The 13,065-nt window shown below is 45.0% G+C and overlaps 1 protein-coding gene across 3 annotated transcripts in view; it reads left to right on the forward strand.

Moving 5' to 3' along the window:
- Positions 1–7,557, forward strand: part of Tmc3 (transmembrane channel like 3) — a 37,054-nt gene extending 29,497 nt beyond the window's left edge. For 2 of the 3 annotated variants that reach the window (XM_023567430.2, XM_063250119.1), the window contains 4 exons: positions 442–520; positions 1,813–1,855; positions 2,874–3,111; positions 3,986–7,557. In XM_023567430.2, the coding sequence (XP_023423198.1) occupies positions 442–520; positions 1,813–1,855; positions 2,874–3,111; positions 3,986–4,844 (1,219 nt within the window). In that variant the 3' untranslated portion in view covers positions 4,845–7,557. The remainder of the gene's footprint in view (positions 1–441; positions 521–1,812; positions 1,856–2,873; positions 3,112–3,985) is intronic. The other variant, XM_003475468.5, reaches the window with a different exon arrangement.
- Positions 7,558–13,065: the final 5,508 nt, after the last annotated feature.

The following is a 13,065-nucleotide window of genomic DNA, read 5'->3' on the forward strand; positions in this document are numbered from 1 at the left end:
GCAGCGGGACAACCATGGGATCTCAGTAGGGGAGAGGGACACCTCATGGTCATCGGGATGACTACTGATCAGCAACGGCATTTGGGCAATGACTGTGGCTACTGCCATGGGTATTTTGCAGAACTTAAAGATCTTAAAAAGGAATTTCCTAATGTAGCCAAGTAGTGCTGATTGTTTGGGCTTAGAAGGAAGAGTCAGAGTGAGGCGAGCCAGAACTACTGCCTTAAGGCCGAATACCCTCCCTGCTGCCCTCCCAGAGCAGAATTCTGAGTCAGTGGGGCTGCTGCAGCATGTGAAAGAGGAAAGCAATCCCTCCTTGGGCTCTCATGGAGGGGTTGATGCAAAGCCCGCTTCTAGCTTGAGGTTGCTTCTTACAGCCAGTAGCTGAGCAGTGATGTGGCCTGGAAACCAGGTCTTCACTGTTGTGTACTTCTGTCCTAGCATGCTCATCTATTACCTGCAGAGCATCGCACGCTCCCTGAAGCTCAGCAACCAGCAGCTCAGAGTACAGATCCAAAATGCAAGTATTCCCCATACTCTACCACCCCTGCTCCCACCCCCTTCCCCACCCCACCCCGCAGCCTCAGGGATCTGATGAGCACTCTCCAGCACTAGAGCACAGCTGCTACGGTTCTTGGCTTCTTTAATGGCACAACACCCCTCCCCCCAGGTCTCCTAAGAATGCACAGCAAGGCACACACTCTCTGAGGTCAAGTTACTATGCTCATCCTCCTCCTCTGCAAAGGCCCTTCCTAAGGACCTGAGCACTTCTATGTTCCTGGGTAACTACACCAAGCCCAGAAGCACCTTCTTCATGTCCTTTAGGTTTTGGCTGCTGTGAGATTCTCTCCCTGCTGGGGCTCAGTTGCTCTCTAATCTGGCAGAAGGAGACAAATACCACCCCAAACCTCCAGGATGTTTCCTTCTCTGCAAACCCTAGGCTCTCTGGGGGCTCTGGAGAGGCTAAGGGAGTACCCAGGGCACCAGATTTAAGGTGGTTCTCTCCAGGTCCAGCAAACCTGCCCTTCCCTAGCCACACTGGATTCCACTGTAGCCTGACTTTCATCTTGCTCAACCCCCATGCAAAAAGATTTTTCTCCCTTTTCAGTTAAAAAGAGAAATTCCCTTAAGTATCAGTTCACGCACAGAAATAGAGACTAGTTTTATGAAAAATCAATTAGAATTTCATTGCAAGGGGCATTTTGCCTATATATCTTTACTATTGTTGATCTGCACGGCCTCCTTTGGGATGTGTGCAGACTTCTAAAAATGTGACATCTGAAATGCTCCAAAACCTGATAATATGAGTGTCATGATGATGACCCAGTTGGAAAATTCTATACTACAAAACTTTGTTTCATGTCCAAAATTATTAAAAATGGTGCAAAAAGTTTAAGTCATGTGTATAAGGTGCATATGAAACAAACGATTTCATGTGTAGACAGGGATCTTAACCCCAAAGCTTCTCATCGTACATGTGTGTATATTCCACATGTTGGAAAAATCCAAAATGCTGCTGGTCCCAACCATTTCAGATAAGGGAAACTCAATTGTATTGGCCGACTTTAAACAGGGCTGAGTAATCAGCTGTGGCTGACTGAAATCATTTAGCCACAAAGCTTTGACCCTTAGGTGTCTGCATTTATTTACTCAAGTAAGAGACAGAGCCCGGGCACTCGATGGGGGAGAGGGACTAGTGGCATCCAAACTATAAACAATGACAGGAAAGTCTTTTCCTTTCCAAGAACACAAACTTTTTACTGCTTTTTACTGCTGAGTCCAAATCAAACGTGAATATCATTTACATTTTAGGCAAGATCTGAAGATAAGAAAAAAGTTGCCCAGATGTTAGAAGGTAAGTATGTTCTGATGCATAATGGTGTGATTTCTTAAGTGACAGACATCTAAAAATAGGGCAAAAAGGTAATTTAAGGTCCACTATACCCACAATGATCCCTTACAGCCAACACTGGCATTTCCCAGTTAACTAGGCACAATAAAATGAAGTGTAGGCTACGAATACCAGTTTAAGTGGTTAACTGTTACATCATGGTAGGCCTGCATATGACCTCCCATCTGTTCAGAAGGAAGGTCTAAAGTATCAGAGAAGTAGCACGGTGATTGGCAGATGCCCTGAGGCTCATTCCTGTTTGTGTACTTTCTGCAGAAGCCTAGCTCTGTCTGGTAAAATGCCCCTCTCTGTCTTCTCTGTGCTGGCCCTGATTACTGGGTGGTTCCAAACCTATGGACTCTCACACATGAACTCTTTCCAAATGAAACTGTCATGTGAGTTTTCCTATATCCATACAGATAATGAGCCTCTTGGAAGTGTCCAAGGGTGTGCTGTTATCTCAGGTTTCATTCCTCCTACACCCTCTGCTGTAACGTGCAATGAAATCATTTGGCTACCGAATGCCCATGGCCCATGGGCTGCTGCATTTGTAAGAGTACCTGGGTGTTTGTAGACTCAGCTGTTGGTAGTTATGAAACTCTTGGAAATAAACCAGTCTGGTGTCTGTCTTCCTTTGTTACAGTAACAGATACTAGATATGGTCCACTTAAAAGAGAGAAAGCTTCTTTTGGCTCATGGTTTCAGAGGTTTCAGTTTGTGATCATGTGGCCCATTGTTCTGAGTGAGTCAGCACCTGGCAAAATAGAGAAAGAGTGAAGTTCCTACCATCCCCTTCAAGGGCACATCCCTTGTGACTGCGAGACCTCCCAAAGGTTCCACTACCTCCTAATGGTGACCTGCTGGGACCAAGATTTTAACTAACCCATGAACCTTTGGAGCATAGTTAAAATCCAAACTGCAGCAAGCCTGAATCTGGCACTTGCTAGACATCATCTTCCCATCATCTTCCCTCTCCCCGCAGCTCGAATCCAGACCCAGGAGGAAAGCTCCAAGAGACTTCCAAAGGACGGTGACTTTGCACACATGGTGACATCCCTGAACAATGGCACTATGACCAGCTTTGACTCTCTGAGCATCGAAAGTGGCAGGATAGAGACCATCACTCAGCCTGTGTCCCAGAGCCCCAGGCTGGGCCGCAGGGGTCCCTGCTCACCTCTTCCAGGTATCTCCAAGCCAAGGCCAGAGCACCGTGCTGACAGGTGAGACTCAGCGGCAGCCTCGGAGGAGACTTAGCTTCCTCAACTATGACACGTGTGCACACGTGAGCCACTAGGAATTTGAAGGCCTTGTCAGTTTCAGGAAGCCAGGGAGATTCAATCCCAATTCTGCCAGAAGGCGGGCCTTGAGGTTAAGAGACTCTCACCATAAAAAAAAAAAAAGGAAAGGGAATCAAACTCTGTCAAACAGAACAAATTATTTTTCCTACAACATCTTCCATATAACCTATATAGGAACCTTTCTGCTTGCCAAGCATACACATTTCCATAGCCTTAAAAAAAAAACGCATTTTCATTTATCTTCCACTTTCCAATTCTGAACCGGCTGTATTACTGGAAAGATCTTCTATATTTCAGCCTCAGGCTGACTAAGCTTCAGGCAAAATCATCTGTGCACTATGAGGGTCACTTGGTTCCATTTTTCCTAATAGAAAGCAGTGGACCCATTCATCCCAAATGCATATCCAGAATTTTGTTTGATCCTATTGTAACACCATGGATCAACCCAATTTCTCCTTTGCAAAGAACTTGAAATCTTGCTATGTGAGGCACACGGTGGGAACTCAAGGAAGTTCTGTGGAGAGAGATGATAATAGGCAGTGCCCCTAGTAAGTGTACAAACACTGACCCCAGGACCCAGGACATACTCCCAGACTGAATGAGCGTCCTTTGATATTATAGGAGCAGAATAGGCCATGCTCCACCTGTGTCCTACACGTCACTTTCAGTCCCAAGGTTTCTAGTGGTGAGAGGCCTCTTGTGCCCATCTTGCAAATGTGTGCAGCCACCCAGGGGCACCTTGGAACTGATAAGGCCCTGGCTGGGCTCTGAAACCACTGAGGCCAGGTGCCTTTAGCCCCTTGTCTTACAGGTGTCCACAAGGGCCATGGGCCAGCACGGGGAACCTTCACCAGCACAGAACCTATACACCTGTGATGCTACCAGAGCACATCGCAGATGTACGATCAGAACCTCTTTACCGAAAAGACTTCCGGCCAGTCTACCCGCCTGTTCGTGGCCCCGTGGTCTCGGCTTTGGGAGCACATGGTCATAGGCCCCACACCTCCAGGTACTACCTCATGAAAGAGCGTGACTCCCACCAAAAGCCCCACCGGACTTTCAGGCCGGAAAAACATTTCAAGACGAATGTTCCCAGTGACATGGTGGAGGTGCACCCCAGGAATATGCGCCACCACATGTCCCAGGTGCTCCTGTGGCCTGGCTCTCTGCAACTGAGTGAAGAAGAGGAGGAGATGCCAAGGAGAGCTGGGGACCAATGGCTACTTGCTCCTCACTCCCTGACGGACCTCCATCAAGCCCCTCATTTTTACATTGATGAGCGGTCCAGAAGCCGAACCCGAGATCCTGTGCCCCGGGGAAGGAGGCGTTGCAAATCTGGGGGTGATGATTTTGAGGGTCAAGCCGCCAGGACTCTGTCTGTGCACAGGAGGCCCCGCTCCAGGAATGGGCAGCACCCACAGCCCCCTCTGCAGCCCCAGGTCCAGCCCAAGGTTGAGCCATTCTTCACAGATTCTGACTCCATGTCAGTGGTATCCAGCAGTGATCAGCAAAACAGCAGCGCTGACCAGTATCTGCAAATCACCCGCCGCCAGGGCAGGCTCCCAAGGGCCACAGGGCAAGCCAGCCACAAGAAGGCCAAGTCCAGGAGGGCACTGCCCACTGAGCTCGATGACCTGGTCTGTTCCAAGGTCTAGGCTTCCTCCTGGGGCCCACGCACCAGGCCTGCACACTACCGCTCAGCCCTTCAGGAGAAAAGACTCTGCCACTGGACGCCAGAAGTTATATAGTACATTTAACCATACCCTTCAACTACTGGCCAAGGCCCTCAGTCTCAAACTGCATGCTGATTCTATGGGAAACAGCCCCTCCTGGGTCCAGCACACCTCTGCTTCTCATTCCAAGACAGCACAGGCAAGCCAGGTAGCTCAGCCCACTGTGGAAGCCCGGATCCTCTCCTCCCTAAAACAATATGAGCTTGTCATTTATATGTGAGTCCATCCTTGTATGTAGAAGCACCAGAAATGAAAATAAGGTGGCTAGCTCTAAGGGTTTCATAGTGCTTAGTGAGTAATAAAGTCAAGTAATGAGAAGAGTAATGACTCAACAAGAGCTTCTTCTAGGATTTAGTGGGCTGTGTGTGTATATTAATTAGTCAGAACACTAGGCTTGCACAGAATCCAAGTTTTATCCCTGAGTTTATTGGCTTTTTAATTGAGAAGAATAGAGAGCAAGACCCAGAAATGGACTCAGATGTGGCAGGGCACTGAATGTCTCCAGAATTATCTGTCTTTTCTTGGCTCTGCTGTCTCTGAGCAGCTCGAGCTCATTTCTCCTAAGCCAACAGCTTCCTCCCTGTGGCAGGTGGAGGAGGAATTCACAGATGCAGAAAACAGCCAGTGTGCAGGGAAGCAGGTGTTGAATACAGCACAGTAACCAGGACTGGGTCTTGGCCCAAACAGCCATAGAACACCTTTCATTCTAAGTGTGTCTTTCCAACAATCTGTCTCCTCAATCACACTTTGTCTTTGGAATAAAAATGGCATTTTTTTCACTACTGCATCCCTTGTGACAGACATAGAATAGATTTTATATTTGTTTTCTGTTGCTACTGTGGATCAAAATAATAGAGACCTGCTAAAGTTTAGATCTCTTCAATCATAGCAGGCATTGCAATGGGAATCCAAATAACATGGTGGATTATGGGAGCATTCAAAAGTTAAGGCAAAGAGAAGTTTTTAATAGCAAAACAAGGACTGTGTATGTGGTCCTAATCACTAGCCTTGGCAAGGGGTAGGTAACCAGCCCAAGGTTAGATGGACAGTGACTGGGCCCTTGCAGAAGTACTGTCGGTGCTTGGCTGTGGTTCTGTGTATTCTGTGGCTAGTTCACTACCAGCTGTCTGTGTTTGGGATCCCTTCCTTTACAACCTCCTGGATTTATCTATTTTCTCATCAGAGCTTGGCTCCAGTTTGACTCTGACAGTGGCAAACTGAATGGCTTGAACAACACTCACGTGTCATCTCCAGTTTCCGCGGCGAGGAGTCCTGTTGTGGCTCAGCCAGTCTCACCAGTTGTAACCAGGGCATCAGCCTGACTAGGATCACATCCCAGATTTGAGGTCCCCTTGCCAGCTTATGTGACTGTTGGCTGGATGCCTCTCCGTGAAGTTCCAGGGTAAAGGTTAACACCTCTTAGAGGCTGCCCACGTAGGCCCACCGCATGTCCTTCTAAACATGGTTGGTTGTATCATCACAGTCAACTGAAAGGGTCTGTTTGGCTTTTGATTGCTTTTTCCAGGAAAGGTCCAGGCTCTCTTTTTAGAAGGTTTCACCTGAGTCAGCCAGAAGCACCCAAGAGAAACTCTGATGATTAACTGGACTTTAACTGTTTGGAGACCTTAATGCTAGCTTCAAAATGACCTCACCTTATCAGTTAACACAACCCACTGAGCAAACTCACCAAGGCCAGCACAGCAGGAAGAGAGGCACATGGGGTGGAGAGGGGAGCAAAGATAGTCAAAAAAATCCATGATTCAGTAACTGGATCACAAATAGTAGGCTCAACAAATTAGAGGCCAAGATACACCACCACTTCTAACCAGAAAGAAAAGTCTGCACTAATTATTGACATTTTACAAATGCACACAGATGAATGCCCCTCCCTGGAATATGAAAGGAACGCCCCTGTTTTCAAATTCTGGCCATGAAATGTCCGGTGAGGCCATGGGATGTCCACAGCGACCAAAGTGCTACTCTGCTGTGTAGCCCAGAGTTCACTGGGATTCTGCAACCCATCCGTGAAAGGCTGGCCCCACAGCCAGGGGCATGTAGGAGTACCTGCCTGGGTAGGAGTAGGAGGGACGTCAGGAAGGCTGGAGGATAAACCAGCCTTGGGACATTGCTGTGGGAAGCTAGCAACCAGAACACACCCAGAGCGGTAGGCACAATGTTGCCGTCTGTACTATACACCTTGGCACTTAGCAACTGGGCTGTCTTCAATTTAGAAAAACCTAAAAGATACTTATTAGCACAAAAATGAGTGTGACACGTGCCTGTGGTCCTCCTGGGAGGGTCAATAGTCATTGAAAATTTTTATTTTATTTTCATCTAAATATTTTTCATTATAAAAAAGAAACTATTATAATTAAAGTCCACATTTATCACCATACTAAATCTCATGCCCTGTCAGGAAGTTGGTATGAATTCATCCAGTAGATCATCTGTAGTTACAGATGTGTTTATGCAGCAGCATCTGTAAGCAATATCTAAATACATTTTACTCAGCTAAATTTTGTTACCCTGCATGTACCTTGTATGGATTTATGTTTCTGATGCTTATAGATCAAAGCTCACTCAGGATTGCTGCATCATATAGAATCATGCAAATAAACCATCTGATACTTCCCCATTTTCTTCATAGTGGACATTGAATTCTTTTCTACCTCTTTGCTACTAAAAATAATCACACACTGGATATCTTTAATATGTTTATTTAGAAGTGGGTATAAGTCCTCCGAAAAGAGAAATTTTTACCCTGTAGGAGATGAGTATGATCAGGTTTCCAGGCTGCTTTTCTATTTGTCTTCCTGGTCCAGACCCAGAGATCTCCTTTACCAAACTCACCCAAACTTGATTTTCTCATGCTATATCACTTTTGCATGTTTGATGAAAAAAAGCACTAAGTTATTTTAATTAGTTTGCCTTTTTACAATCCTAGCACCTTTCCTGAAGTTCACCAGGGGCCTGAAGCAGTTCCCACAAGGCTCCCAGGACAGGCCTGCTGCCTGAGTCTCCTTCATGGGCCTGAATTCAGAGGACACAAACCTATCTCATGGATGAAAGCCAGCACGACCATCATTTCACAGTGGTAGTTTGCATTTAGAGTGATCCTTGGCAGGGAGCTTGTATTTTTTTCTGTCCTTCAATTAAATTACTATTAGAGGACATGATTCACAGCATCTTCAAAAATCTCTCCTAAAAACACTCTTGGAACAAACTCCTTTCACGTCTCAGAGATCAGAAAGGGAGGTGAATTAAAATTTTAAGTAAAAGCCCACCAAGAAAGCCCACTAAGAGTGCCTGCCAAAACCAAGTGAGCACGTCTGGCCAACCTTAAAACATTCCTTCCTTTGTGTAACCCATGCTTATTTAACTGTTGGCCTTGCAATGTAACTTAAAATGTTTAAACTCCCTCAACAACCATGACATCAGTCAACCCTCCAGTCATAATGCAGTGAATCTGCTTTTGTACCTCCTGCTTGTTCTCCCCATAAAAGCCTCGAAACCCTGCTGGGCAGACCTCTAACTCTTTGGGAGAGATCCCAATCAGGCCCACCAGTATAACAAACTCCCTCCTAATCTCCTCAATGCTGTTTCTTCCCATGCTCAGTCTGTTTTCCATAACACAAGCATCACAAATAAAAAGTGAATACCTCTTGATGAGAATAGTCTGGTAAATATCTTAGTGACCTAGGGATGAGCCTTTGGTCACTCCATTTGTTTCATATTTCTGAAAAGTCAGGACATTTAGAGGAAAGCTTTCTATATATCTCTGTAATACTGACTTTCCTAGCCAGAGGCAGTATCATCCAACCTCTCTGAGTGTATGCGTTTGCACACAAGTATGTGCTTCCCTTCTCTCTTTTTTTTTTTCAGTTTCCAAATAGTTTTCTTTTCTGCACATTTCACGGCAAACACTATATCTATGCTTGTATAAAGTGGGACATAATAAAACATATGAGTAAATACATAGCCTCAGGAAACAGAAGCTGAGAATTGCCCACAAACTCCACCTGCTACCAGCTATGTGGCCCTGGGTGTGCCCCGCCAACCGTCAGACTACAAAATGGAGTAGTAGTTTCTACTTCATGGTGCTGCAAGGATTAAATGACCTGTGCATAGGACAGGGGCTGGCAGCTGACAAGCACTGAGTAATAATTAGCTGTGCTAACTGAACAGTGAACACAGATTTATATACTCACTTAACAGAGTCGGACAACTTAGTCAGCACACCGCTGGAGTCCCTGTTTACATGAACCCTTGTTTGAAATCCAACCAGGATTTAGAGAGTTCAGACCGAGAGGCCTGAGGATTGGCAGGAGGGGCTCTGAGGAGTGGAATCTGCAGACCTAGAATTCCTCCTTCCACTCAGCTCCTAGCATAGCCTGCTCCAGAGACGGCCGCGTGGACACCACCTCCCTCTGCACCTGCCCCTGTGCACCTTATGCCACCCTCCAGCATGGCATCAAAACAGGGCTGGAAGGCTGCCCTGACGTTGCCAGACTCCTGCTGCCAGGTCGCCACAGGCTTTGGTGACACTTTGTTTCTCCAAGCATTTTGTATACCCGGGACTTCCCATTTGGGGAAACAAAGATGAAAAGTTCTTATAGCACACACACACACAAATTCTTTACAGCCTGTTTCCATGCTTTGTTTAGTAAGTATAACCATCTTTTGAATATCTGATGTCTCACAAAGACTACTTTCCACAGCAAGACTGCCGTTGCCGGGCTGAGGAGTAGTGCGTGCCGCACTGTGGGCTGCAGCAGCCCGGAAGCAGGAGCCCAGGAGGAAAGAGGCTTCCTCTTACATTCCCTCAGCTCTCCTTGCTTAGTGAGGCTCCAGCCTGAGTCTCAAGCCGGAGCTTTCTAGAAATTGTCTACACTGAACTTTTAATGAGGCTTTTTTAAAAGTTAACAAGACCTACATATTATTAAGTAAAATAATGAAAAGGAAATGTCTTTGGGGTTACTCTCGAGTTTTTCTATACCTTTCTGTAAGTGCATATTCTAAACATATATATATATATATATATATATATATATATATATATATATATAACATAGACAAAATATGGGTACAGCCATACTTTGCTAACCAATGGGGGTATATCTTGAGAGATGTGTAATTATATGATCCAATAATTGAGTGAATGTCAGAGAGTGTATCATACAAAATACGATGGCAATGATGCCACTAGCTTGATATCACTGTATATACTTCCTACTATTAATCAAACTATACTTAAGTGGCACATGACTGTATGGAAACATAAACATATTTACAAGCATGACTCTATCATTTCTTTTTCACACAAGTATGCATTCATACTTAAATGGAACATACATATATGAATGTCTACTATAAGGGAAGTACTACTCCAATGCTATTCATTATTAAATCATTTGATCCATCAACTATGTTATTATTATTATTATTATTTATTTATTTCACTTTCCAGATGAGGCAGCCGAAGTCTGGAACAATCAGTTTCTTGTCAAGATAGTAATGCTCTTGCTGGGCTTTGAGCCCAGGCAAGCATTGGCAAGCTCTCTTTAAATTAACTTTTCTTTTCCATTGCTGGAGATCAAACCCTAGGGCAGCTTGAGTAGACAAAACAAGCACTCACCATTGAACTACCCTACCTTCCCCAACACTGGCTTTCGCAACCACAATGGTAAAGCCCTTCAACTGGTATTTTTGACTTATTAAATAGCAGGTGAATAGCTTTCCTTACTGGTTGATACACAAAAAGATTTAATGGGAGAGAATAAAAACTTAAATGATACCCAGCTAAGCTTTACATACCCTTCAGTTCCTTGCAGACAGTAAATGGCTCCTGGGGAGAAGGGCAAACTCCTGCACTCCTATAGCCAAACTTAGCCTGCGCCTGCCCAGTGGAGAAGTGACCTGTCTGTCCTAGCCGCCTCTCCTCTCCTCTGACCTACATCACTGTAATGGTTACATAATATGTTACTGCATGATACCCTGTAGCTGGACTATATTGAGAAACAATTTGCTTCCAGTTGCAAGATTAATCCTGTATATCTTTAACAATATTATATTTCCAGAAAGTTGCTATACTTACACTATCATCCACATGGACAGAAATAACTATTTGGCTTACTGTCTAAAACACAGTGTATTAACAAATCTCTTCATGTTTGTCCAACAAATAGGTCCAAAAGTGTCTCCGTGCTTTAATCTGTGATTCCCTAACTATGACTGAAGCTCTACACCTGTTTGTGTCTTCACTGGCCCACCGTCATTTACCTTTCCATCAACATCTCTCCGTGTCTGACTCACTGTTTTTGCTTACTGGGTCACTTGAAAATTTTTTAAATGATTTTTAAGAACATTTTGTACAAAAGAAAAACTAACTTTTAGTTAAAATATATCAGTTTTTTGTTTTATACATTTATCATGTAACTTCTTAAAGTTACATGATGTCCTTAATTTTTTTTTTTTTTTTTTTTTTTTTTTTTTTTTTTTTTTTTTTTTTTGAGATACAATCCAGGCTGGCCTTAAACTCACAGCGATCCTCCTGCCCCCTTCTCTCAAGGGCTGAAATTACAGGCGTGAGCCACCATGCCTGGAGACGTCCTTAATTTTTAAAGTGTGCTTAATTTACCAGTCTTTCTTTTATGGCTACTCAGAATATTCAGAAAATGATATTGGAAAAATGTAACTCCCAACAATGAATCCCAAAGGACAAAGAGGTTAAGAGTAGGAAATATTTACTAGAAGAATGCTCCTGAGAGACAGGAGAGGTTCCCAATGTGGTGGCCACTGAGGCCCTTTGACAGGGATAATTTATACAGCAAAATCACAATATGGGTGCAATGTGGGTCAGACAATAATCAACCTATGGATGGCACATATAGCTACTCAGTTAACATTTATTCCATAGGGAGACAAGTCGGGTATATGGAAAGAATAATGCAGTTTTGGGAAGGGAGGGGAGGATGGACCTAGATGTTCTGGTCACTCACCTGTGCACCTGATTCCTATCTGGATCCACTGAACCAGAGGTTGTTAATCACAGCACAACCTCCAGCTGCTGTTTATCTCTAGTGAAACTCAGGGATCTTGCAGTACAGGGTCTCCAGATTCACCTCCAGTCACAATTCTGATGTCTTTATTTTTTGTGCTGACTTTCTTGAGGGATGGACCTGTCTGCCTATTAATTAATTTCTAACCTAACTGCCTATAATAATGCTGCTTCCTATGCTCTTCACAATGCCCCGCAGAGACATGTTTTTATCATCCCATTGCACCCTGAAGCAAACGAGTCTGAGTAAGGTCTTACAAACCACTCTCCCAGCTGCGGGTCAGAATCCCAAACTTCCTGCTTCCGACACACTTCCGTCCATAGCCTGCCAGCCCCTCTCATCTTTGAAAAAGAGTTCTCAAGTAATCATTTTGCTTCCGCCACTCTTCCACAAACTTTCAAACTTTTAAAGGAAGCCATTGCACACACACAGTGAAAGAACGTGATGACCTCAGCAGAGACATTTTCAGAAACGTTTACACTCAGCCCTGCATAGGAGGGAATCTAGGCTGCCCAACCTGTCCACACTGGGGACTGCGACACCACCCATGTCCTGCCAGCCCGCCCAGAGCAGTGCACTCCGACAGGAGCTCCTCTCCAGCAGGCTCCGCAGGCACCTGTAGCCAAGGATGGGCCACGAGAGACCTACCACAGCCCAGCGCCACCGACAGAAGAAAAAAAAAAAAAATTCACCAATAGGAACGTAGAAAAGACCATTATTTAGATGGCGTCACTGCCAAGGAGGACAGGGGCCGAGTTTCCAAGAGAGGAGCTATGCCAACTGGGTGAGACACTGGGGCTTTCAGTAAAAGTTTGAGAAGGGTATAGACAGCAAATCTCTAAAGAATCCGGATCATCCAGCACTCTGCGGATCTCTAAAGGAGCGCCTGTATTTTTAAAATTACGCGTTTCCAGCTGCAACTCTGACCAGACCACTTTTCATGATTTTTAGCTTCAGGTGGGAAGTGATCCAGAGGACTTTATCTTTCACAGAAAGGTCAGGACTCCAATGGAGGACAAACAGACCTTAGATAAGAAAGCCTTGCAGTCCTAGGAGAGCAGGGTCTTTAGCGTTCCTCTGTGCAC

The sequence above is a fragment of the Cavia porcellus genome, unplaced genomic scaffold, assembly GCF_034190915.1.
Source record: "Cavia porcellus strain 051 isolate PalLab524CR breed Dunkin Hartley unplaced genomic scaffold, mCavPor4.1 scaffold_6, whole genome shotgun sequence".
Taxonomy (NCBI): domain Eukaryota; kingdom Metazoa; phylum Chordata; class Mammalia; order Rodentia; family Caviidae; genus Cavia; species Cavia porcellus.